Source organism: Lontra canadensis, unplaced genomic scaffold, assembly GCF_010015895.1.
Source record: "Lontra canadensis isolate GAN:19392208 unplaced genomic scaffold, GSC_riverotter_1.0 scaffold16, whole genome shotgun sequence".
Classification (NCBI taxonomy): Eukaryota; Metazoa; Chordata; class Mammalia; order Carnivora; family Mustelidae; genus Lontra; species Lontra canadensis.
This window is the reverse complement of record NW_022631010.1, coordinates 138,677-164,338: the sequence shown is the minus strand read 5'-3', so window position 1 is coordinate 164,338 and position 25,662 is coordinate 138,677. Positions and strand designations below refer to the sequence as shown.

The window sequence follows — 25,662 nt, the reverse complement described above, 5'->3', positions numbered from 1 at the left end:
TAAACTGATTTGGTTGTGAAGCCCTGAGGATGAATGGGTACCTTATCTCTTTCTTTTACACCACTGTATCCCTTGAGATCACTTATTATACTTATTTGTTGTCCGACCATTTATTAAGTAATCATTCCACGTGGAGCCTCATATCAGGGTCTTTTATAAACTTTAAAAAAATTTTTTATTAATTATTTGAGCAAGAGCGAGATAGCAGGCACATGAGTTGGGGGTGGTAAGAGGGAGAACAAGAAGCAGACTGACTCCCTGCTGAGCAGGGAGTCTGACGTGGGGTTGGATCCCAGGACGCTGAGGCCATGACTCTAGTCGAAGGCAGACACTTAACTGACTGAGCCAACCTGTTTATAAATTCTTGAGGGGTGTCTGGCAGGCTTAGTTGGTGGAGCATGTGACTCTTGATCTTGGGGTTGTGAGTTTGAGGTAGTGGAGTCTACCTTAAAAAAAAAAAGCTTTTGCAAATCGTGGAATTGGACTGTATTCCTTTTTCTAAAGTTCATTGCTATGCCTGGAGCTTTTACTGATTTCAGAATGAAAAACGAAGTATTAGTTTTGAGTTTTTTAAACCGGCATTGAGAAATCTGTAGAAATCCTGCAGGCTTTGAATCTGACTCACCCCCAGTCTGTTTTTCATTTTAACCCTGGCCAGGAAGCTTAAACTCTTGCTGTCTATGTGTGTCCTTCCTCCCCCCGTCCCCACCCTCATTTAGAATTGTTTACTTTTGGGTCTCCTGGGTGGTTCAGTTGGTTAAGCGTCTGCCTTGAGCTCAGGTCATGATTCTAGGGTCCTGGGATCAAGTCCCATGTTGGTCTTCTTGCTCAGTGGGGAGTCTGCTTCTCCCTCTCCCTCTGCCTCTCTTCCTGCTTGTGTGCTTTCTCTCTCTGTCAAATAAATAAATAAAAATCTTAAAAAAAAAAAAAAGACTTGTTTACTGTTGTCCAAGTTGATTATCCAATATTCATTCTACAAACAGTATCAGTGCAAACTGTGTGCTGGAAAAACAGTATGAAAAGTGAATGGGTGTTTCCTTTGGCAAAAGTCCCTTTAAAAATGTGAGTGGTGTTAGGTGGCATGAATGCTGATTCCCTCAAGTGGTATGTTCCCTCCTTCCAACTTGTATGCTGGGTAGTGTGTGCGCGTTATGCTCCTGGGCTCAGGCACAGGGTAGGGACTATCATCGGTGTTTTGCTGTGCCTGCCCAGACTTCCTAGGATAGGAGGAGTCTTGTGTTCAGCCCTTTTGGTCTGACTCCACTGTTGAACAGCAGAAACATCTTCCTCCATCCCAGCAGCCATCACCCCTTCCCACTCTTGTCAATCAGCTTCTCTCAACAAAATCTGGTACTCTGTTATGTCTGATGAAATTGGATTGGTAACAGGTCTTTTTTTGTTTTGTTTTGTTTTTACTGCTTTTTAGGAATTTCAAATAAATGAACAGGTCCTTGCTTGCTGGTCCGATTGTCGTTTTTACCCAGCCAAAGTCACTGCTGTTAACAAGGATGGTAAGGCACTTGAGTTATAATTTTTTTTATTCGTGGATTGGGGGGAGTTTGTAATATTAGAGTCTGTTAGTGTATTTTCAGAATATATCTATTGCCTAGGAATCCTCTCTCTTTAAGTTAGTCACTATGTCAGGAATTAGGAGGAAATTATAAATGGAGACAAAGCTGGGTTAAAAAGAGGAATTTGATTCTTTGCCTCCTAAATTTTAATAATAGTTTTTCATAAAATAGTTATGGTTCATCTGTCACTCTGCTGTTAAGCGAGCTGGTTTTTGTCTGGGAGTTCCTAATATGATTGATGAAATAAGCCTTAATATTCCTTTTAATTATTTGTGAATAGCCTAGAAATGAAGTGGACATTAATGAACATTTCTCAAAAATATGCTTTGTGAGGGGTGTCTGGCTGGCTCAGTTAGTAGAGCCTGTGACTGTTGATCTCGGCATCACACTGGGTGTGGAGCCTACTTAAAAAATGCTTTGTGGATGCAGCATGATTGAGGGTGGTCTGTAATATCAAAGCTGCTAGTTGAAATTGGGGTCCTGGGATTTAGAGCACTGAATTGGGATGCCTTTGCCAGTTTAGAATCTGAGGAATCAAGACTGGCAGTATGACCCAAAGAGGCTCATGTTGCTAGTACAAAGCAAAAAGGAGTGTTAAGAAGATAATATGCGTGGTCAGCATCCTGACAGAGTAGACTCTGGGTCCAAGCGATGCCTTTTTTTGGTGGGGGTGTGGGGGGAGGGGTGCATTTTCTGTCAGGTTGGTTGTGGTATGTCCATGATCTCTTCAGTGAATGTTTAGGGCAGTCAGGCCTTTTAGTACCACTGCTGGTGGTGACTCTAAGACCAGATTGCTCTTCATTCAGTGAAGTTATTAAGTATTCGAGTGCTCTGCTAGATGCTGGACCTGACCAAGCTTTGTCTGAGAATGGGTTGAAATGGTAAAAAATGAACATAGATTTGCATATGGCAGAACTTTCTGTATCTCTTCGGCTACATTCACCCCACCTCCACCCCCTTAGCTGTTATGCCAGTGTGAGTTAACTCTGCTAAGCTGTAGGTTATCCTTAAAGCACAATCCTCTTGCCTCAGGCTTCCAAAGCAAGGTTGTATTTTTAAAGATGTCTACAGTTAGTGATACTCCAGCTCATGGTTGATGAAGTCTTTTTGCATAGTCCTTGTTTCCCTGAATTTCTTTTATAATCTTGCGTTCAAAATAAATCCCCTGTTACTACTTTTCATGTGTATCACTTTAGCCTAAAGATGTATTCTAGAGGAAAGTTTACATGTTATTAAGCTGCCTTTTAGGGAATGACTTGGTTTACTTTTTTAGAGCCTTCTTTTCAAGATTAGCAATGTTTTCTCCTCTCACTGGATTTAAACCATATATGAAATCTAGATGTTCATATGTACATAGATGTGTTCCTACAAGTCTGTTAGGTTGATTTATGCTTATCAATCATAGTCTCCTCCTGAATAATATCCATTGGAGGTGTGCTCCCTTGGGGAAGTGGCTGTCCCTTACATAAAATAAAAGTTGTGAGTAGTAACATGGTAATTTTGTAGATAAAGGAGGTTGTAGAAAGGAAGCAACATTTTTCTTTTGATCCAGTAATATCCCAGAGTTAATATGGATGATAGAAAGGCCAAGGCGGGTTGGATGAGGAAGTGGCAAAGGAGAAAAGGCAAATTGTGGAAGAAGGGTTTGGGGAACCCTGGGAGCAGTTTTGGAGTGGGGTTGGGTGGTGTCTTGATGGAGGCAGTAGAGGCTTAGGAACCTACTGTTCACATCTAATATCTGCGGAGGCCAGAGCTGGGCATCATGGATTTAAAGGGAAAAAAACAAACAAAAACTAGTTCAAGGCAGTGTGAAGTAGTTGCTGTATAGCCACCAGGAGGAGGCAGTACAGGAACAGAATGGTGCAGATAAATCTTAAGGAGCAGGGACCCCTGTCTGCAGTTACTGGTTTTGTTTTTGTTTGTTTATTTGTTTTGTGGATGGGTCTGGAATTTTTTGAAATAATCATTTAAGGACTAAAAGTCATTGGGCAAATTATTGGCCATTGTTAAGATTTTTAAATGTCTTTTAAACTGGGGCAACCAGAGCTTTGGAAGTTGTAAAAAATATTTTCAGTTTATTTCCTCCATGAGCTAAAATTATGGGAGAGCTTCAGGTAATGATTGTCCCTAAAATGGCCATTCGTCACTCTAATAATATTGATTCTGTAAACTCTGAATTCGGTCCAACGAATTTTAGTTTATTGAAGGACTTTGAAATGAGTGGAGATTTCTGCCAGAAAACCAGTTTTCCCCAGAGTTCTTGAGTCTGAAGTCCTCACTGGTCCTGAGACTAATTGGAAGGGAAAGGAGAGGAAGGGCGTGGGGGAGGGGAAATCCTGAAAGTTAGTGGAATTTGCTGGGTGGTATTATTGCTACATTGAAGCAGTGTGAAGGAAAGCTAGCATTTGTGAGCTCAGCTTTGTGCCCGGTTTTGAGACGAGATAATGACTCTTAGGTGCTGCTTTTCTGTTAGATGTTATTCATGGGACCTGGTGGATATTTTCTAGTTCAGTATGATTCTAGTAGTTGCAGGATGGGGAGAGACAGTGCTGGACTATCCTTCCCACTTTTTCCCTGGTATTTTCTGCTCTGCCTCAGTTTCATCTGCAGCAGGGACAACCTCAGCACTGTGAGAAGTTCTGCTGGCAAGATGCCTCCTTTATTTCCCATAAAAGTCATTCTTGGTGCTGCCAGGAGTAGCCGGGCATATAGTGAAGTCGCACCCTACAGATTAATCTTTGGAAGGCTTGGCCTCATTTTCTTTCCACTCTTAACCTCCTTGGTGGTTTTCCTAAGGCTGAGCTTTAAGGCTGCTGGCGTTGGGAGTCTGGCATGATTGAAACACAACTAAATGGCAACTTTAGAGTTTCTTTTCTTTTTTTTTTTTTTTTTAAAGATTTTATTTATTTATTTGATAGAGAGATCACAAGCAGGCAGAGAGGCAGGCAGAGAGAGAGGAGGAAGCAGGTTCCCTGCTGAGCAGAGAGCCCGATGTGGGGCTCGATCCCAGGACTCCGAGATCATGACCTGAGCCGAAGGCAGCGGCTTAACCCACTGAGCCACCCAGGCGCCCCAACTTTAGAGTTTCTTAAGGGAGTAATTAAGCACATGGAAACTGGGGACGGTGGTGCAATGTTATATAGCTCTTTTCACCTGGAATAATTCGTTGGCAGTGGCAATTAAAGCATCATTTCATGTGAAGGCAGCCACACGTGGTTAGCCTTGTTAGCCCCTCTATCTGCTGGAGTAAAGGATGAGATTCTGCTTCTAGGGAATCTTTGTTCGGAAGCCATCTCTGGTGAGTTGACCTCAGCTCTTTGCTGGGGCTGCTCAGCTCCCCTTTGTTACACTGGGGATGGCAGAAGCCACTTGTGTGTCAGGGCTTTGTGTCCCCAGTCCTGGACCCTGCTGCTCTGCAAGGCATTCTCTGGGGGAAACTGAAAGTAGGTTTGCATTTTCAACAAAATGAGGAATTGTACCTTCCTGTTGATCTGTGGTTCTTTAACTTGAGCAAATAGGCAAATCAGGTCCCTCTTCCTTTAAATTATTCATATTCTTAGGTCACGTGGTCCCGTTCCCTCAGTTCAATTTTCGGTCCAGTGCCTGAAGTCTGCATTTGTAACCGTAGATTCTGTGGAAATGGCCTTATTTCTAGAGTCTCTTGTTGAAGCAGTTACTATTTTCTGTCTTCTTCATGCTGTAACTGATCCTGCAATTGAAATGTGGGGATGTTAGGACTGTGAACAGCTTTGCACAGAGATAAAAGGAAGATTCAGGCCTACACACGCAGATGCTAGTGTGGCTCTTACCTTCTTTGTGGGGAAGGGGTTTGTGCTTCCCTTTTAAAGTGATTGGTGAATGGTAATAATTGGAACCACTTATTGATCCCTTGCTCTGTAACAGTTCCTTTGCTAAGCAATGTCCTTATCTGATCTCATTTAGTATTCACACAGACATGGAAAGGTTGTTGCTATCAACCCCGAGTATTCACACAGACATGGAAAGGTTGTTGCTATCAACCCCGTCATTTTACAGATGAGGAATTAAGCTCACAGGAGAAGTTGCTTGAGGTTACAGAGCCCGTACAGGGATGGTAGAGCTGTGAACTGAATGCAGGTCTTTGGGGCTTCAAAATTCCTGAACTGCCTTTCCTGCGGTTCCAGGCTGCCACTCTAGGGCAGAGTTGTCCTAAAATGGCAGGAGTTGTCAGCAGCAGGTGTGCACTGTGTGTGTGCACCCAGTCCCTGCTCAGTGATTACTGGCAGCTTGCCACCTGTTCTCTGGACTCATTTGAGCAGTTAGAACTCGAAGAAGGAATTAGAATAGATGAGCATTGGGGCGCCTGGGTGGCTCAGTGGGTTAAAGCCTGTGCCTTCGGCTCAGGTCATGATCCCGGGGTCCTGGGATCGAGCCCCGCATTGGGCTCTCTGCTCAGTGGGGAGCCTACTTCCTCCTCTCTCTCTGACTGCCTCTCTGCCTACTTGTGATCTCTGTCAAATAAATAAATAAAGTCTTAAAAAAAAAAGAATAGATGAACATTTTTAGAAGTTGTTGGCTGCAGAACTTAAGCGCATTAGTAAAATTGCTAAGAATAAAAGATGGGGGAGGGGAAGGTATACCTGCAAACACGTGCATATTCGTCTGATCGCCCCCTGAGGCACATGTACAGGAACCTCAAGACTTTGAGAATCCATGTTTGAAAACTGAGTCTCCTATTCATGGCATTCTGGAGTTCTTCGACTCTTGGAGGTGAGTGGGATAGAGAAAGGCTCCTTGAGTCACAGTTATGGTAGATTTCAAGAACAACAGATAACTGTCCAGAGTCACCTGTTTTGCTTCCCTATTTCCTTGGTCCTATAGATCAGCTTGCTGTGCATCTCTAGGTTTTGTTTTTTTTTTTTTTTTCCTTATACCCCTTCTGCACCTACTGACTGCTCTAAGGTTGTCTGATATGCTGAGTTCATAACTGTTCCCAAGGGGGCAAGACCAGGAAGCTTTGTTTCACCTGGCATTTGTAAGGACAGGGGCTTCCTAAGGGAGCCTGAGGCAGAGGGCCTTTGTGTTAAGGATGCATTTATTTTTCTGTCATTTACATGTTAATTTTTAGATGTTGTCTGTGGCTATGGGAGAGCTCTGTTGTCAGCTACCCACAGGAGGAATCCACAAGAAGACATTTATTTTTTATTTTTATTTAAAATATTTTATGTATTTATTTGAGGCACACAGACACACAGACATACACACACACACACACACACACACGTATGAGCTGGTAGAGGGGCAGAGGGAGAAGAAGCAGCAGATTCCAGGATCATGACCTGAGCTTAAGGCAAACTTAAGCAGCTGAGCCACCCAGGCACCCCAGATGTTCTTTTAGTTGTATGGGAACCATTAAAGTAGATTTGGGGCCTCTTTCCAGAAGTGGGCCTAGGCTACCATTGTCCGTGGAATGTGGTGTTTTTTTCCTTCTGATTTATTGAAGCCCAAGTTAGGCTGTGTACATGATCAAGGGAGAATGTTTTGATTCTTTGGAAGTAAAAAGGGTCAGGGGCAGGGTATTACTGTCTAAGGACAGTGATTCCTGAGTACCCTTGGCTATAGTGTGGGTCATTTCAGAATGGCCGTTGATGCTCTGGTTCTGTGGTTTGGACTTTAGGCTGAGGGACTTGAGGAATAGGCAGTTTGGGGTGGTGGAAGAAGAATTGATTAGAGGTCAGCAGAGAGGCTTAGGTTCTACTCCCAGCTCTTCTTAGCTCTGTTTTAGCTCTTTTTGGAACTCAAGGCACATCCCTTCATTTAAGGCCTCCATTTTGAGCCTGCCATCAAGAGTAAGCTTCAAAATTGGCCTCAGATAACTAAAAATGTACTTCTGGATGTCTGAAATGTCTATAAAAATAGATAGTTTTCATTTTGATGTAATTGATGCTAACTTACTTTCTTGGTCAAATAGTTGAAGAGGTATAGGCTTGGGTGTCTTGTTGGTACACTTGATATTTAAGATTTCATGAGAGTTGGGTTCTTAATGCCCCCATCCCCAGGCTGGCCAGAACCATGTCATGGTTGCTTGTGAAGGGTATGTTTAGAGTTCCATACCATTGCTTATCATTGCTTCTTTGCTTGCCAAATAGAGGCAGGAAGACAGGATCCCAGGCCTTTGTTGTAAGAACTCATTAGTCATTGCTGAGCTGCTTTATGTAGAATCCTTTATCATAGCCTGATGTCTTATTGCTTGTTTTAACCAACCAAGCATAACTATATATCCTTGTATCTAGTTTGCTAGTCACTTTGTTCTGTGTTGGTGACACTTGTGACAGATAATCAACTTTATTTTGTAATTACCAGGAGTAAAGTTCAGTAGGTAATTACTAATTATTTGTGGCAATACACCAGGATCACCTGAAACACTTGTTAAAACAAGCATTTATTTTTGTGTTGCACTCTTTGAGTTTTTGATTCATTATTTTGGGGGTGGTCCTGGTAACTTAAATTTCTAAAAGTTCCTAGGAGTTGTTGACGCTGCTGGTCTGAGCACGATACTTCGAGAAACCCTGGTTTACAGTGAACCAGATGCTGTGTGAGAGAAATTGATGTGAGCTGTGGTCCCTGGCCTTGGAGAGCCTGCCTTTGATTTGGGGTCTGCCTTCTATATGAAGATAGACCTAATTGAGGCCCTGCAGGCAAGGTGCCAAAGTGAGTCTTTGAGAAGTTCAGAGCAGGAAAAAAGCTTTCTAGCTAAGAAGTTGGGAAGCTTTTACAGAACTATTGTGGTCATCTGAGCTGAGTGCTTAAGGGTCAATGAGTAGCACATTCTAGGCAGGAAAATACTTTGATAAAGATGTGGAGGTGGAAATGGCACAAGGCAGTTTCATTGGGTGGCAAGTAGCTCATCACTTTGAGTTGGTGGGTATTTTATGTTGGTAATGAGAAACAGCGTTTGGAAGATAATTGGGCTAAGATTGCGTTGTACCTTGAACACTACAGTGATGTTTTCATTAGAGGTGGCTAGCCATTGGCAGGGCCCTATTTAGGACTGGAGGAGAGGTGGGATGGAGAGGGGTGAAGAGGGGTGGGGTAAGTTGGGGAGGGGAGAGGATGTGTAAGAAGGAGGTAGCTAGCTAGAAGGTCTTAGGCTTCCTTGTTGCATTCTTTTACTTTCAGGGATTTTTTTTTTCCTTCTCTGTTTGATGGGAAATTGATCCTGAAAACTGACCATGTTTACCAGTAGTAAATCATTACGTGGTTACCAGTAAATTCACTGGTAATCTTGACAAGATTAACTGTGATTTTTTTTTTAATCCCTGGGACCAAAAAAAATTAAAAAAAGAAAAAAAAGTGGGGTGGGGGGAGAGGTGGGTTCTAAGATGCATAATTTTGAGAGAGTTGGTTTAAGTGCAACTAGTGAGAACTTATGTACTGTAGTTGGTTGCCTTATCTGGGAAGAAGTTTATTTGGATTTTCAGCTTCAGTCTTATTGCAGAGTGATTTTTGTTAGATTTCTTTTCCTATTGGAATAAAACTGATAATGTAGCAGGTACCACTTAGCATTTTGGCGAAGTCTGTTCAGATGTTGTAACACGAAGGTTATTCATATGGGTTATGAGATTAATGTGACCTCTGAAAACATACCTTTAGTAAGTAGTCGTGTTTCTTTTAAAGTTTAAAAGATATTATCATTCTTAAGCCCAGAAAATAAAGATTGATAAAAATTAATAATTCACCAAGCAATAAATAAAACTGCATTTTCCTCGTGTTCTTAGTTGTTTTACTGCTCTTTTTTCTTGGTCTAATAAATTCAATGCAATTCTTTTTTTCCATCAAAAAGCAGATGGATTTTGATCTGTATGGATAAAGAGAAAACTTACTATGTAATCTTGACTAAGAAATGAAGGCTATTATTTTGAACATAAATAAGACTGTGTGTGTTTCTTAATATTTTAGTTCTCATACATTTATTATTGTGGTTGGAACTCCCTGTGTTTATGCTTTGAAAAGTTTTATTGCTTTCATGAAACTGTAAGTTAAATCATAACATCTTCTTGAATTTTAGGTACTTACACTGTGAAATTTTATGATGGAGTAGTTCAGACTGTCAAACATATTCATGTCAAAGCTTTTTCCAAAGATCAGGTGAGAAATGTGGTTTTGTGCTTTGTAGTATGAATAATGCTAACGTTGTAGTTCTGTTTCTCAAATAAAGATGTTACATTGTTTATGGTGGCAAAATCTTTATTTCCTTCACCTGACACAATTTCACTAGAAAGCAATACACAAGTTTTCAGAAATTATTAATATTTATCTCTTTCTGCCATTTCCTGTTAATCTGTTTTACTCATCTTTTCTCAAAACTGTATGGTTAATGTTCTTTTTTTTTTTTTCTCTCTCCCTGTGCCCTGTACCCAGAGGTATTATTCATCATAGGGAACTTGCTAATGCTTGAGGAAACCTAGACTGTATTTTCTTCTCATCTAACTCTGTCCTTCAGCTCAGGACCATGACTTGGTGGTTTCAGAACTATAGTTTGGTATGAATTTGGCAATCACTTGTGCTAGATATGCCTGGTTTGAAAATTTTGTTTCCTGTTGTTCCAGTCACCACGCATGTGTTTGCTTGAGCATGAGACAGGAGTTTTGATACTGGAAATATGGGCCATCTAGAAAATGTTGCCTATTTTTTTCATATTTTTTTCTCCTTTGGTCTTTTTCGTGTTCACGCCTTAATAGTTGGGAGGGCAGGATCAAAATTTGGATACTGATGTTTTAAAACTTCTGATTGTTACTACTTGTTACCTTTTTGGGTAGTTGTTGATGTGATAGTATTTGGTGATGCTGGAACCTGTTGTGTCTTGTCTTATGATCAAATGCCTCTATTTATCACAAATTAGAGTAAATTCTTCTGTATTTATATTTAGCAATTTCAGAGGGTTATGTTTCATGATATCTTTAAAGGTTGCCTTAAGAGTGTTTTTGCCTTTTGCTGGTTTTCCTTTAAAGAAAACTGAAACAGTTATAAAGCCTTAGCCCTGAAGTTGTTTTCTCTGTGATCATTTGCCCCTCAGGCATCTAATGAGCTGCTATACAGTACTCTAAAATGTTATTTTGTGGGGTTCCTGGCCGGCTCAGTCAGTAGAGCATGTGTCTCTGGATCACAGGGTTGTGAGTTTGAGCCCCACATGTAGTATAGAGTTTAATTAAAATTAAAAAAAAAATGTTATTGGGGCACCTGGGTGGCTTAGTCGTTAAGCATCTGCCTTTGGCTCTGGGCATGATCCCTGGGTCCTGGGATTGAGTCCTGCATGAGAGGTTCCCTGTTCAGCAGGAAGCCTGCTTCTCCCTCTCTCACGCCCCCTGCTTGTGTTCCCTCTCTCGCTGTGCTTCTCTCTGTCAAATAAATAAATAAATAAATAAATAAATAAATAAATAAAATCTTTAAAAAAATGTTATTTTGGCCTTAAATTTGGCAGTTTTTGTGTTGAGTTTGTGGAATGAGTTAATACAGATAGAGGACTGTGTAGATAAGAACTTGTTCAGAATTGTCGGATTGCATCTAGAACCTCCCCAAATGGAAGTCCAGGGCTCCAGATAACAAACATTCAACTGTTTACTCTGCTGTACTGAATAAATTGATTAACAGCACTTGTGGTGTTTGGGTTGGAGATGAGCATCTTATCTGGTGGATTGGTGGGTGCTTCAGTTCCCAATTCCCAGTTATCCCCAAGTGTCTCACCTCATCTCGGATCTGGTGGGTGATCAGGTATAGGCCCGCAGTTCCTGCTTGTGTATGTTTTTTTTCCAAGACAGTGTTGTATTTGTATAAATGACTTCTCAGGTCTCCTCAGCCCTAAGGATCTAGGGTTCCATAATGGCTACATAAAGCTTAACTTTTTAAAAAAATTATTTTTGAAAATTTGCCTTTCTCTTTTAATCCTTCCCTGTTTCAGCTCTTAAAAAAGTACCCAGAAATTAAGAGGCACCTGTGTGGCTCAGTCGTTAAGCGGCTGCCTTAGGCTCCGGTCATGATCCCGGGGTCCTGGAATCGAGTTCCACATCCGGCTCTCTGCTCGGCGGGAAGTCTGCTTCTCCCTCTCCCACTCCCTCTGCTTGTGTTCTTTCTCTTGCTGTCTCTCTTTTTGTTAAATAAATAAAATCTTAAGGGAAAAACAAAGTACCCAGAAATTAAATACAAGGAAGCTCAAAGAGCCAAGGCAAGCCAGGCCAAGATTAGTAGGCTCCCTCCCACAGGAGCCAAAGTCTGGACACTGCATCTTCACTCAACCTGGTAGTAAAGCTGGTGCAGAATAAGGTGGTTCCAGAGGCTAGTCATAATCCAGCCCCAAGGGGCTTTCTACAACAGGGCACCCATAATAGGACCAGGCTGTGTAAGAAGTGGTGTTTTTTGGCCTTGTCTAAGAGCTCCCTCCTGTAGGCATCTGAAAACTGGGTGCTCTGTGTCCTGTAGGAGGCCAAGCCTAAGGCCCCAGCTCTAGACAAGGTGCCCAAGCAATGGAATGCAGCCCCTGGCCCGACCATGACAGTGAGTGGATGTCACGTGCCTCCAAAGCTTAACTTCTTAAAAATATTAGTCATAGACAATTTTTAAGGCTTTTTTAGTATATTATTAGAATAGATTTGAGGTTTTTTTCTGTGTGATCGTGCTGCTCTAAATGTTTCGATAATTTATATATTAGGAACATTAATTTTTTTGAAGTTATAATATATAAGGTATAGGAAATTTGGACACTATGAAAAGCACAAAGAAAGTAAAAATGACATAATTCTGTTGTCTAAATATAGTTGCTCTTAATGTATTGGCTATATCCTTTTGTGTTTTTTTTGTTAAATATTTGTATATATTTTTTAAATTGGGGTCATATAGTATATTACTGTTCCATATTTTGCTCCCTTTTTTTTTTCTTAAAAAAAATGGGGGTTATATCTTGCTCTTCTAACAGAATAACATTTTCTTTTTTCTTTTTTTTTTAAAGAGTTTATTTATTTATTTGACAGATCACAAGTAGGCAGAGAGGCAGGCAGAGAGAGAGGAGGAAGCAGGCTCCCTGCTGAGCAGAGAGCATGTTTCAGGGCTTGATCCCAGTACCCTGGGATCATGACATGAGCTGAAGGCAGAGGCTTTAACCCACTGAGCCACCCAGGTGCCCCAGAATAACATTTTCTTAAGTTCTTAATAGTGTATGGGAATATGGCATTGCTGGCTCTTTAGTATTCTGTAATATGTATATAACTGTTCTGTGTGTAACCAGTTCCCTAAAAGTCATTTATACGGATATTTGTAAATCTGGGTGTCCAAATTTGATTATTCTGTTAGTTCCATTTCTAGGAATTCATTCTAGTTCAAAAGTATTAACTTTTAATTCTTTTGGCACGAATTGAGAATGCTTCTCTTTCCTGCCAAGGTGGTTATAATTCATAGTTCTGCCAGCAGTTCCTGAGGAGTGCTTCTTCTCAAACCTGCTTTCAGAAAATTTGGGGGGCTTGAAAAAATATTTCCTTCTAGGCTCCAATCATAGGGATTCTCTTTGTTTTATTATTTTTCCCTCTGGGACAAAGTAAACCTTCACTCACTGAGTATTTAGGCACTCCTTCCAGCTTTTGGGAGAGATCTGTGTGCCTAGCATGTTCTAGTTGCTGGGGATCCCCCATATGAACATGATATGTGCTTCCTGCTGTTCTGTAGAGGTCTTGGAAGAGAAATACATCCACAGACTTAATTGCAGTTTTGGAAACTCCAGAGCATTCAGAGCTGGCTTTCAGAGCTGTGTCCCACTAGGACACAGGAGTTTTAGAATTAATTCTTTAGAAGTTATTTAGGAGGAAAGTAACCAAGAAGTAGGACTTCTGTCTAGTGGACAAAAACTTAGCTTCAGAGTATAGTTGGTGCCTTTGCTGGACTGGGCACAGCATTTACCCAGTTGAGGAAGCAAAAACCCTGCTTCTGGGTTGGACAGTCTTGTTTTGTTTTGTTTTTAAGAATTTATTTGTTTATTTGAGAGAGAGATAGTGACAGAGATAGCAAGAGAGAGCACAAGCTGGGAGTAGAGGGAGAAGCAGGCTTCCACTGAGCAGGGAGCCAGACTTGGGGCTCGATCCCTGGACCCTGGGGTCACGACCTGAGTCGAAGGCAGACATTTAACAGACTGAGCCCACCTAGGTGCTCCATGGGTTGGATAATCTTTATAGCTTTCCTGTTCAGCCTTCAGTTACTAGTTTGTGTTCTTCTCCACAAAGGGCATCAGCATCCACTGGCAAACTGAGCCAGGCCTCTGGAAGGCCCTGGGTCGGGGTAGTCATGCTTGGGACAAGGAGGATATAACTTGGGGCATTTTCTTAGAACACCTCTGTCAGAAAGATTGCTTTGCAGAAGTTGTTCCTGGGGTATTTTCTGTCCCTTTAATTATCTAGTGAGTTATTAATAATCAAAATATGGGAAATCACTCTGTCTCAGAAGGAATTGAACGAGACGGTTGTTTCTTTTAAATTTAGGATTGGTTCTCAAGCCTCAGAGTATGGATCAATATTTTCAGTGGTTCTTTCCATTATGTGACACAGCATATGTCCTGTTTTAATTTGTTTGTCTTCATAAGTTTGCAAAATACCATTTGATTTTATATTTGCAAGTAATCACAAAGTGTGTTTCATTGCTATTTTGCTCATTTTAGAATATTGTGGGTAATGCTAGGCCTAAAGAAACAGATCACAAAAGTCTTCCATCGTCTCCTGATAAACGAGAGAAGTTTAAAGAGCAAAGAAAAGCCACTGTCAATGTGAAGAAAGACAAAGAGGACAAAGCCTTAAAGACAGAAAAGCGTCCCAAGCAGCCTGATAAAGAAGGAAAGTTAATCTGTTCTGAAAAGGGTAAGGTGTCAGAGAAGAGCCTTCCCAAGAACGAGAAGGAAGATAAGGAGAACATTTCAGAAAATGACAGAGAGTATTCTGGAGATGCTCAAGTGGATAAAAAACCTGAAAATGACATTGTGAAGAGTCCACAAGAAAACTTGAGGGAGCCAAAAAGAAAACGAGGCAGACCCCCTTCCATAGCTCCTACTGGTGAGTTTCCTAAGTGGGGTCTGCATTGGGCAATGCCAGAGTGTTCTGTGGCTTTGGTGTTTCTTTATCACTTCCATTCTAAAGTTCTTCCATTTTTATGATTGACTTTGAATCATCTTGTGATCTGAAAATAAGTTATGTTTGTGGAGCTGAATTTTAAAGGAAACGTATCAAGATGAATGTAAGTTGCAAAACATGTCCTTGACTAAGCTTCTGGGGTGTACATAACTGTCCACGAGTTGCTTCAGTTTATTTGGTAAAACCTAATAAGCTAAGGCCTTACGCCTGTGCCCATTCAGATGATCTCAGGTTAAGTAAGCTTAATAGAACCTGGGATTAGGAAATAATAGTTTTCCTGAGAGACATGAAATAGGGAAGAAGTAATTAGATGTGGGTGTCTGACAGAGCCTGGATCAGAGAACACTGGATCTAAGAAGGCATGGTGCATTTTGAAGTTGAGCTATCTGGAGAGTGATTATGGGTTTGACATTTTCACAGTCCAAGGAAAAAACTGAGATGGCTAATTGGTAAGAGTTAAGGTTAAAGGGTACAAATTTAAGGAAGAATGTATGGTTATTTTAAAAAGTTGAAATATGGAATTCTTCAGGAATATCCAAGAATAAAACACATCCTGAATTTCTTTCTAGATCAAACACTCCTTCTCTCGGTCAGTTCAGTGACATGATGAAGCCTTAGGATCTCTAGTTTGAATGCTGGCTAGGATAATCTGGCAGTGGTCTTTACAAATTCTTGCTTGTATATTTCCTGCATGAATATTGAAAAAATTAATCCTTTAGTACATTTTATTTATTTTTTAGTTTTATTTTTTAAGATTTTATTTACTTATTTAGAGAGAGAGACAGAGTGAGAGAGAGAACACAAACAGGGGGAGTGGGAGAGGGAGCAGCAGGTTTCCCACTGAGCAGGGTACCACATGCAGGGCTCTAATCCAGCACCCTGGGACCATGACCTGAGCCCAAGGCAGACTTTTTTTTTTTTTTTTAAGATTTTATTTATTTATGTGACAGGCAGAGATCACAAGTAGGCAGAGAGGCAGGCAGATAGAGAGGTGGAAGCAGGCCCCCCGCCGAGCAGAGAGCCCGATGCGGGGCTCGATCCCAGGATGCTGGGATCATGACCTGAGCCGAAGGCATAGGCTTTAACCCACTGAGCCCCCCAGGTGCCCCCCCAAGGCAGACTCTAAATGACTGAGCCACCCAGGCTCCCCACCTTTAGTACATTTTAGAATGGTATCTACTTTTCCTCACAAGTTTATATAACTGCAAATGATATATTTAAAATATCTTTTTTTTTAAATTTGAAAATCATTTAATAGATTTTCATTAGAACTGCAGAACCACAGAGTTAGCTCACTTACTGGTCCTGCATGATGTGGAATGCAGAGTGTATCCTATCAATCCAGGCAGCTACATCAGACTTAATTTTTGTGAGAAAAAAGTCTGCCTTAATTTACTTCAAATAAATATTCGTATTCATTCCCAGTAGACAGCCTTCTAACATCTGAGTTCTAACTTTAAGATAGGAAATTAGAAAAAAAAAAAGATAGGAAATTAGATATAGTTTGATTTCTTCCCAGATGAATTAAGCCATCTCCTCCTTTAGTGGTTGTAACTGTGCGCAAAAGCTGAGCATGCTGGAATTGCCCCTAGGCCTAATTATGGCCTAGACCTGCACTGTCCGGTATGGTAGCCATTAGCCACATGGGGCTGTTGAGTACATGAAATGTGGGTGGTCTAAATTGAGATGTGCTGTGAGTGTAAAGTCTACTCTGGTATTCAAATACTAAGTAAAAAAAAAAAAAAAACAACAAAAAAAACCAACCTGTAAAATACCTCAACTTTTTATGCTGATTACATGTCAAAATGATATTTTTGGGTGTATGGGGTTAAAATACATTCTTAAAATTAAATTTACTTTTTTTTAAAGCAGGTTTTTTTTTTTTTTAAGATTATTTATTTATTTATTTGACAGACAGAGATCACAAGTAGGCAGCGAGGCAGGCAGAGAGAGAAAGGAGGAAGAAGCCTCCCCACTGAGCAGAGAGCCTGATGCCGGGCTCCATCCCAGGACCCTGGGATCATGACCTGAGCTGAAGGCAGAGGCTTTAACTCACTGTGCCACCCAGGTGCCCCTACTTTTTTTTTAAACTAAAAAATTGGAAATTACACATGTGGCTTGCATTTGTGGCTCTTGTTATATTTCTGTCGGACAGCAGAGGCCTAAATTCACTGGCTTTTTCTATAAGATTCTGGGAGAGAATTAAACCCCAACTGCCCAAAGCATCCGTAGTGAATTGACTTGTCTTCTGTGCGTTGAGAATGGTAGTAGTTGTAAACCATAATTGGGAGAATTGAGAAACTTACCTCTGTGTTCTGTGTTCAAATGAGGAACTCCAAATGAGAAGGTCTGGAGATTTTAAACCTCTGGGCAGTGTGCCATGTTAAGATGTAGGATGATCCCTAGGGCAAATAGTACATTATATGTTAATTAAAAGTACTATTAAAAATTAATTAAAAGAAGATGTAGGATGACTGTTAGGCTTTTTTTTTTTTTTTTTTTTAAAGTGGAAGGCGGTACTTATGCAGGGAGGGGTGGAAAATTACTTTGAATCATCCTGGGAGAAGTCTGATGTGTCCTCACTTCAGGTTAGAAAAGCATGTATATGGGAATTGAGTGCTCTGAAACAGATTTCCCTTTAGCTGTTCATGCTCTGGCTTGTACCCTCTGGAAAGTATGTACTGGGGTAGTTGTATTCAACTTTGCCTACTGCCCCTATGAAGCCACATGACTTCACTCAGATTAAAAAAGGTGGGGAGGCCTTCAGTTTATTGCTTTCATTTTGGAAGTGTAAGTTTCATGCCAGATCGATCTAATAGAGAAATAGTGTTTTCCAAGTTTGCCTGAGGCATTTCTCCCCCGTCAGAATCTCTGGAATTGTTAACAACCTTCCCAGATGATTCTTAACTGTAAGAAGAGTTTGGGAAACACTAATGTTCTATGTAGTCAGCCCTGGTTTGTATGTGGTATCAAAGTGAAGAATGCTTACCAGATTTCTTCTGTGTAGTTCAGATGTCCTTTAAAAATTGCTTGGAAAAAGCTCATTGACCCAGTGGAGGATTGAGCTCTCTAAAGTTTACAGACTCGATTGGAACAGAATCTGAGTTATTTAGGGAGGGTTGTTTGTATTTGTGTTTAATTTGGAATGTGTATGATTTCCAAGTTCTCACCACTTGGAACAAAATAATGTTGGCACATTGGGAAAATTGAACACAGCCAAGGAGTTCAGCATACTCATTAGGTTTGCCTCCTCAGAGCTCAGCCCATCTCTTGTTGGGCTTTTCAGCATGGCCGATCTGAAGCTAGTGGTCTTCAGTGAGTCTTCTTCCACAGTCCCCAAATCCCCTGCCCTCTGCGGACCACCCCCTTAACTCTTTCCCCCTTTCTCCCTCTCTCTCCTTTCAGCCTTCATCAGACCCCTTAGTCCTACCTTACCCCCAAGCTTTCCTAGTTTCATTTGTTTTGTTTTTTTCTTCTGCCTGTTTTTTGGATTCTCATCTTTCATGATTGGGGAGAGCTTCTTAAATGTTGGGTTTAAAAATAAAGAGTGAATATTATCCAAGGTTTTAGTGTCTGCATTGCTAAATTATGTTAGAGCTGGATGATTTGTTGGGATCACCAGCCTTGCCTGGAACACTGACTATCAAATAGCATGGTCTCCTGAGATTTTTCTGGAATTGTTTTTAAGAGGTTATAAATGTTGACATTTTTTTTGGTCCCTCATAACTAGGACCAATGCCAACCTAACTAATTTAGCAAGTAGGGATTGAAAACAACACTCAAGCTATAGTCCTAGTTACACATTTTAGGAATTAGCCTGAATGGTGGATTTCCTGAGTATTGGTTAAGTCAAATTTTGATGAGGAGATTTGATGGTGATAAAAATTACTTTTTTAAAATTGCCCTTGCACCTTCATGTTTTAAAGTAGTCATGTTGTGGGTGCCTAGGTGGCTCAGTCAGTTAAGTGTCTGCCTTTGGCTCAGGTCATGATCCTTGGGTGCTGGATTGAATCCTGCATTGGGCGCCCTGCTCAGCAGGGGGTGTGCTTCTCCTTCTCCATCTGCTCCTCAAACCCGCCCACCTCTGCTCCTGCTCACTTTCTCGCCTTCTCTCTCAAATAAATAAATAAAATCTTTTTTTAAAAAGGGGGAGGGGAGGATAAAGGGAAGGGAGAAACAGACTCCTCACCAAACAGGGAGCCTGAAGCAGGGCTGGATCCCAGAACTGCACCCTAGACCATGACCTGAGCCTGACCTGAGCTGAAGACAGACTCTTAACCGGTGGGGCGCCTTGACTTACCCACGTGCCCCTAAATAAATAAAATCTTAAAAAGAAAAAATTAAGTCATGTTGGGGCTTACTGTTTTATTTTTATTTTTTAGTTTTTTGAAGATATTTTTTTATTTGTGAGAGAAAAAGAGCGCGCACATGTACAAGCCCCAGGAGAGAGGCAGAGGGAGAAGCAGGCTCCCTGCTGAGTAAGGAACCCGATGCAGGGCTGGATCCCAGGACCCTGAGATCATGACCTGAGCCGAAGGCATCAGACTGGGCCACCTAGGCGTTGCTGGGGCTTAGTGTTTAAAAGAGAGGATTTTAAGAGAGAAGTGTATACAGAGCTGGGTCATAAGAGAAACCCCCCCCCCCAAAAAAAAAAGATGAAGGAAGGGGTACATGTTTGGCTCAGTGGGAAGAGCATGTGACTCTTGATGTTGGGGTCGTGAGTTTGAGTCCCACAATGGATGTAGAGATTACTTAAATACATCTTTTAAAAAAAGAGGGAAAAAAGATGAAGGAGTTCCGTCTATAGGGTGTCAGCATGTCATTAAGGAAGTAGTTTCACCCGTTACACTTATATTTTCTTATTAGCCCTTTGGGGGTCTGTTTATCATGCAAGTGTATGTGTATGTTTTATTTCTATATAATCGGGGATGGGCACGAAGAAATTACATAACTTCTTTTGTGTGGTTTTATATACACTATAGCTGTGGATTCAAACTCTCAAACTTTGCAACCAATAACATTGGAATTGAGAAGGCGGAAAATATCGAAAGGAAGTGAAGTCCCATTAAAACGTCCCCGGCTTGACAAAAATTCATGTGAGTCTCCAGTTTGTGTACGTGTGACTAGAACTTGATGTTGATTGGGTTAGCCTCCTCTGTATTCATGTTGTTTCCTATTCCCAAAAATAGGCTCTAGTGCTGTTTTTGGTCCTAGGAGCTAATGTGGATGGTTTGGGTTGGATAAGAAAGAGTTTTGCTTGAAGAAAAATAAATCCCAAAGCAGAAACTATATTAACATTGGATTCAGTGGTTTCTTCTTCATGCCCATAAACGACATTTCCATTGGAAATTTAATGGGTTAGGAAGGGATGGTTTTCATATGTTGAGTAAAACTTGAAAAATGCTATTTATTGATTAAAAAAAAAAATACTTTGGCTCCAAAAATGATTTGTGATTTTTCTAAGGGTTTATAAACCTGACTGACTTTGAAGATTAGTACATAAACTTGTAAGTTGGGAAGCCCCAAAATAGAATTTAGTTGTCAAGATTGGGGCATGACCTAAAACAGATTTTTCAGACCGTGAATAAGGATGATTCTCTCCGGGCAGAGAGATTCCCTTTACTTAAAACTACAAATTAAGAAAGGATATTTCCTTTTATCACTGGTCTAGTATTCTAGAAGTTTCTGTAAAGCCCTTATAGAGGTAACCAGCCCAGAAATCTGTATTAGCAGAGTTATTTCTTCTTATTGGGATCTTGACCATAACTCTCTTAATGGTTTATAGCCCAGGAAAAGTCAAAAACCTATTCGGAAAACACTGACAAGGACTTATCAAGGAGACGGTCCTCCAGGCTGTCCACTAATGGCACACACGAGATCCTAGATCCTGACTTGGTTGTGTCAGATTTGGTTGATACGGTTAACATTGATCCTTTGCAAAATACATCATCCAGTAACAAGGAATCTGAGGAAGGTGAGTCAGAGTCTGTTCTAGAATGGTCTTGCCAGCTTGCCTCTCTAGTGAGACCCAATCTAAATCATATACAACCTCCACAAGTTTTAGATTTTGTTGAAATTAAATTTTTGAATGGGTTGCAGTGTTTCTTATACTTTTTCACTGGCAATTCAGTAGACAAACTTTCTGAACACGTTTGTGATTGTTTTTACTTGAATATGTCTGAATGTTGGGTTGGAGGTACAGTGCTTAAAGAGTCCTGTCCCTCTCTCTGTGTTTCTGGTGCCATCTTACTCCAGTGCTTCTGCCTTTTTTTCAACACTTCCAGAAAATCTTCTGTTTACTTTGGTCTTTTTTTGGCCTTTTTCTTTGAGATGCTCATAGCCCTGACTGTATGTGCTGGAACCTTTGAATGTATTCTTGTATGCTGTGCGGTGGGTTTCCTCTAAAAAGTCCCTGGATATCTTAGTCTGCTGTGGGACTTTTGGTTGATTACATATCTGTATATATTCCCTGGGCTCTCTTTTTCTTCTTCTAGGTCAGTTAAAATCTCCTTTGGAAGCTGACCAGGTTTCATCTGCACTGATTTGCCACTCCTTTGGTGATGGATTGGGGGCTGCAGGCTTGGAATTGAACTGCAAGTCAATGGGAGAAAACAGTATGAAGACGGAACCGGCTTCTCCTCTTGCTGAGTTACAAGAGATTTCTACTGTGGCAGGTTCCTATTAGTGTTAACTTAATTGTCTTCTATATATATTTTTGCTTCTGCTTTGATGGTGAACTTAAAAAATAGACTTTTCTATGATGTTTTTTCACCTTATTAATATTTCCTTATCATTTTAATGCTATATCCTTTTCATTTCTGATATTGCTAATTTGTGTTTCCTTTCTCTTAATTAGTATAGTTTAGGGATTTATTAATTTTGTTGATGGTTTCAAAGAACCAGTGTTTTACCTTAATTTTCCCTGTTCGTCTTTTTAAAATGCCATTGATTTCTATTTTTTTTTAATCTTTTTTTCTTTAATTTCTGTTCTAATCTTATTTTCTTCCTTTACATTTTTCTAGAAATTTAGGTCATTTAAAAAAACACAAAAAACCAAAAGCTTAGGTCATTAGTTTTGGATCTTCTTTTCTAGTATTAGCATTTAAGGTTACAAATTTACCACTAAGCCCTGCTTTTACAAATTCTGATATGTTGTATTTTCAGTTTCATTCAAATTCAAGATATATTGTGATTTATTTGTTGATGATGGGTTAACTTGGGAGTGTTTTGTTTCATTTCCAAGTATTGGGGTTTTTAGAGATACTCTATTGTTACTGATTTGTAATGTAATTCTACACTCTATAAGATTTTAGTCTTTTAAAATTTGTTGGGACTGATTTTATGGCCCAGCATGTGATCTGTTTTGGTAAATGCTCCATATACACTCGGGAAAAAAAAGTGTGTTCTGCCATCATATATCTGTTCTATGTGTCAATTAGATCAAAGTGAATGATGGTGTTTTCTAGACATTTATTATTATTATTACTACTACTACTACCATCATCATCATCATAATCATCTAATTCTATCAATTTCTGAAAGAAGGATGTTGATGATCTCTAACCATGACTGTGGATTTGTCTGTTTCTCCAATGAATTCTGTCAGTTTTGCTTCATGTATTTTGAAGTTTTGTTATTAGGGGCATACACATTTATAATTGTTATGTCCTCTTGGTGAATTACCCCTTTGTAATGTGAAATATCATGCTATTTTTGGTAATAGACTTTGACTTGAAGTCTGTTTTATCTGATGCTAGTACAGATACTTTTGCTTTCTGTATGCAGGGTGTATCTATTGCTGTCACTTTTCTTTCAACATAACTATGTCTTCAAATTCAAAATTTGTCTTTTATAGATAGTATGTACCTAGTTGGGTTTTGGTTTTAACTGCAATGTGTAGTTTGTTTACATTAAATGTATTTATTGATACAATTGCTTTTAGATCTACCACTTTGCTTTTTGTTTCCCGTTTATCCTGTGTTTTGTTCTTTTCTACCTTTCCTATTTTTTTTAGGTTAATTGAATTTTTTTTTTCAAATTTCATTTTAATTTAGCTATTAGCTATACTTCTTAGCATTTATTTTAGAGGTTACTTAGGGATTATGATGTATATATCCTTAACTTCTCACAGTTTACTTATATTTTTTATTTTATTTTTTTAAGATTTTTATTATTTTTTAAAATTTATTTGACAGACAGAGATCACAAGTAGGCAGAGAGGCAGGCAGAGAGAGAGAGGGAAGCAGGCTCCCTGCGGAGCAGAGAGCCTGATGCAGGGCTCGATTCCAGGACCCTGGGATCATTACCTGAGCTGAAGGCAGAGGCTTAACCCACTGAGCCACCCAGGCGCCCCTCACAGTTTATTTTTAATATTGAACCACTCTATATAAAATGTGTAGTCTATTAATCTTTCCCCCTTTTATGCTCTACCTGTCTCATGATATATCTATATATCCTATAAAATTCTCAATACAGTATTACAGTTTTTGCTCTTAATAACTAGGTATTATAAAGATGAGGAGGACAAACGGGGCTTATTTATGTACATATTTACAATTTCTACTTCTTCATATCTTCCTATTTCTTTTTAGTCAAAAAATTTTCCTGTAGTTTTTCTTGTAGTGTAGGTTTCCTGGTGACAAATTCTCTTGGTTTTTATTTATCTGAACGACTTTATTTAACTTTCAAACTTTAAGAATATTTCCACTGGCTATAGAATGTCGAGTTTACAGTTTTTTTGTTTTGTTTTGCTTTTCTTTTTAGGTACTGTAAACGTGTTTCACGGTCTTCTGGCCTCTGTTTCTGAAGGGAAGTTAGTGATCATTCATATTGTTGTTTCCCTGTATATAATGTGTTTTCCTTTTGGTTGCTTTTGAGATTTTTCTCTTTATCATTGCTCTTTAGCAGTTTGAGTATAATTTTTTTTTTTTTTGCCATCTGAATTCTTTTTTAAATTAATTAATTAATTATTCTTAAAATAATTAAAAAAATTTTTTTGTAAACATATAATGTATTATTAGCCCCAGGGGTACAGGTCCGTGAATTGGCAGGTTCACACACTTCACAGCACTCACCATAGCATATACCTTCCCCAGTGTCCCTAACCCCACCACCCTCTCCCTACCTCCCTCCCCCTGGCAAATCTCAGTTTGTTTTGTGAGATTAAGAGGCTCTTATGATTAGTCTCCCTCCCGATCACATCTTGCTTCTATAATGTATTTTTTTTAACCTATTTGAGAGTCACTGAGCTTTAATTTGAAAAGTAATTTTTTTAATCAATTTTCAACTCATTATTTCTATATATTTTTTCTGTCCCATTCTCTATGTTCCTATCTTCCTTTATTGATGATTCACATTAGAATTAGGTTAGAGCTGGGGCACCTGGGTGGCTCAGAGGGTTAAGCCTCTGCCTTCAGCTCAGGTCATGATCTCAGGGTCCTGGGATCGAGCCCCACGTTGGGTTCTCTGCTCAGCGGGGAGCCTGCTTCCCCATCTCTATCTGCCTGCCTCTCTGCCTACTTGTGATCTCTCTGTCAAATAAATAAAAAAAATCTTTAAAAAAAAAACAAAGAATTAGGTTAGAGCTTTTGATACTGGGCCACAGGTCACTGGGACTTAGTGACTTTTTCTTTTCTTTTCACCCTTTCCCCCCCTTTTTTCAGATTGAATAATTTCTATTTCCAAATTCTTTCTACTCTCAATTCCAGTCTGCTGTTAAGCCCATCCAGTGAATTTTTTATTTCTGATGTTTTTTATTTTTATTTTTAATTTAATTTTTTAAAGATTTTTATTAAAAAAATTTTTTTTTAATTTTATTTATTTATTTGAGTCAGAGAGCTTATAAACAGGGGGAGCAGCAGAGAGAGGAAGAGGGAGAAGCAGGTTCCCCAGAGAGCAGGGAGCACCATGTGGGGCTCGATCCCAGGACCCTGGGATCATGACCTGAGCCAAAGGCAGACGCTCAACTGACTGAGCCACCCAAGTGCCCCTAAAAATTTTTTCTTAAAGATTTCTTTGACACAGAGAAAGAGAGAGAGAGAGGAAGCAAGTACAAGCAGAGGGAGTGGGAACGGGAAGGGAGAAGCAGGCTCCCCACTGAGCAGGGAGCCCAATGCTGGTCTTGATCCCAGGACACTGGGATCTTGATTAAAGCTGAAGGTAGATGCTTAACCAACTGAGCCACCTAGACACCCCATTTCTGATGTTTTTTAGTTCTGGAATTCCCCTTTTTCCCTCTAGCTTCTCTGCTGAGATCTTGGAGTCTATAAATTGATTATGAACATAGTTTTAATAGTTGCTTTAAAAGTCCCTGTCTACCAAGTTCAGCAGCTAGATTATTTTGAAGTTACTCTCCATTGATTTTTTTTTTAACTCCTGCCTGCAGATCACATTTTCCTTTTCTTCATATGTCTAATATTTTGTACTGCATCCTGCATGTGGTGTCTGCTGTGTTGTAGAGCTTGGATTACATTATGTTCTTCCAAAGAATGCTGATTGCTTTGTTCAAAAGGGCTATTAATTTGGCTTAACTCAAATTCCACCTTTTTTTCCTCTGCAATGGGCAGCAACTGAAACCTCTGTTTAGTTCTTTTAGCTTTCGTTGGGCTGCTTGAAACATGCAGAGATCAGCCAGAAAGTTAGGCAGAGTTATTAGGAAGAAATTGAGGTCACCCTTTTGTGGCTCTCTTCTTTAGGACTTTCTCCCTCGTTTTCCAGCTGTTGTAGTTGCACTGAACTTTATCTTTTATTTCTTCAACCAGTAAGACTAAGTTTCTTACTTGAGCTTAGCTCCCTGGTGTTATTGACTGGAGCCTGCTTTTTGGTAAAAATCCTTAAAATATGGGAAACTTACCTAGTGCCCTTCTCTTACTTCCGATATCTAACTCTTGTTTCTCTGGGCTTTTTGTTACTCTTTAGTGTCTTTTCATATTTGTTTTTTTAATATTTTTTTT

The 25,662-nt window shown here is 39.8% G+C and overlaps 1 protein-coding gene and 1 pseudogene across 4 annotated transcripts in view; one reads left to right on the top strand and one right to left on the bottom strand.

Annotated features, from left to right (window-relative positions):
* PHF20 (PHD finger protein 20) overlaps nucleotides 1-25,662 on the top strand; it is a 140,319-nt gene that overhangs the window by 56,983 nt on the left and 57,674 nt on the right. For 2 of the 4 annotated variants that reach the window (XM_032858754.1, XM_032858753.1), the window contains 6 exons: nucleotides 1,427-1,511; nucleotides 9,619-9,698; nucleotides 14,245-14,632; nucleotides 19,693-19,806; nucleotides 20,496-20,684; nucleotides 21,205-21,384. In XM_032858754.1, coding sequence (XP_032714645.1) covers nucleotides 1,427-1,511; nucleotides 9,619-9,698; nucleotides 14,245-14,632; nucleotides 19,693-19,806; nucleotides 20,496-20,684; nucleotides 21,205-21,384 — 1,036 coding nt within the window. The remainder of the gene's footprint in view (nucleotides 1-1,426; nucleotides 1,512-9,618; nucleotides 9,699-14,244; nucleotides 14,633-19,692; nucleotides 19,807-20,495; nucleotides 20,685-21,204; nucleotides 21,385-25,662) is intronic. The other 2 variants (XM_032858755.1, XM_032858756.1) reach the window with 2 other exon arrangements.
* Nucleotides 11,760-12,097, bottom strand: LOC116868463 (annotated as a pseudogene).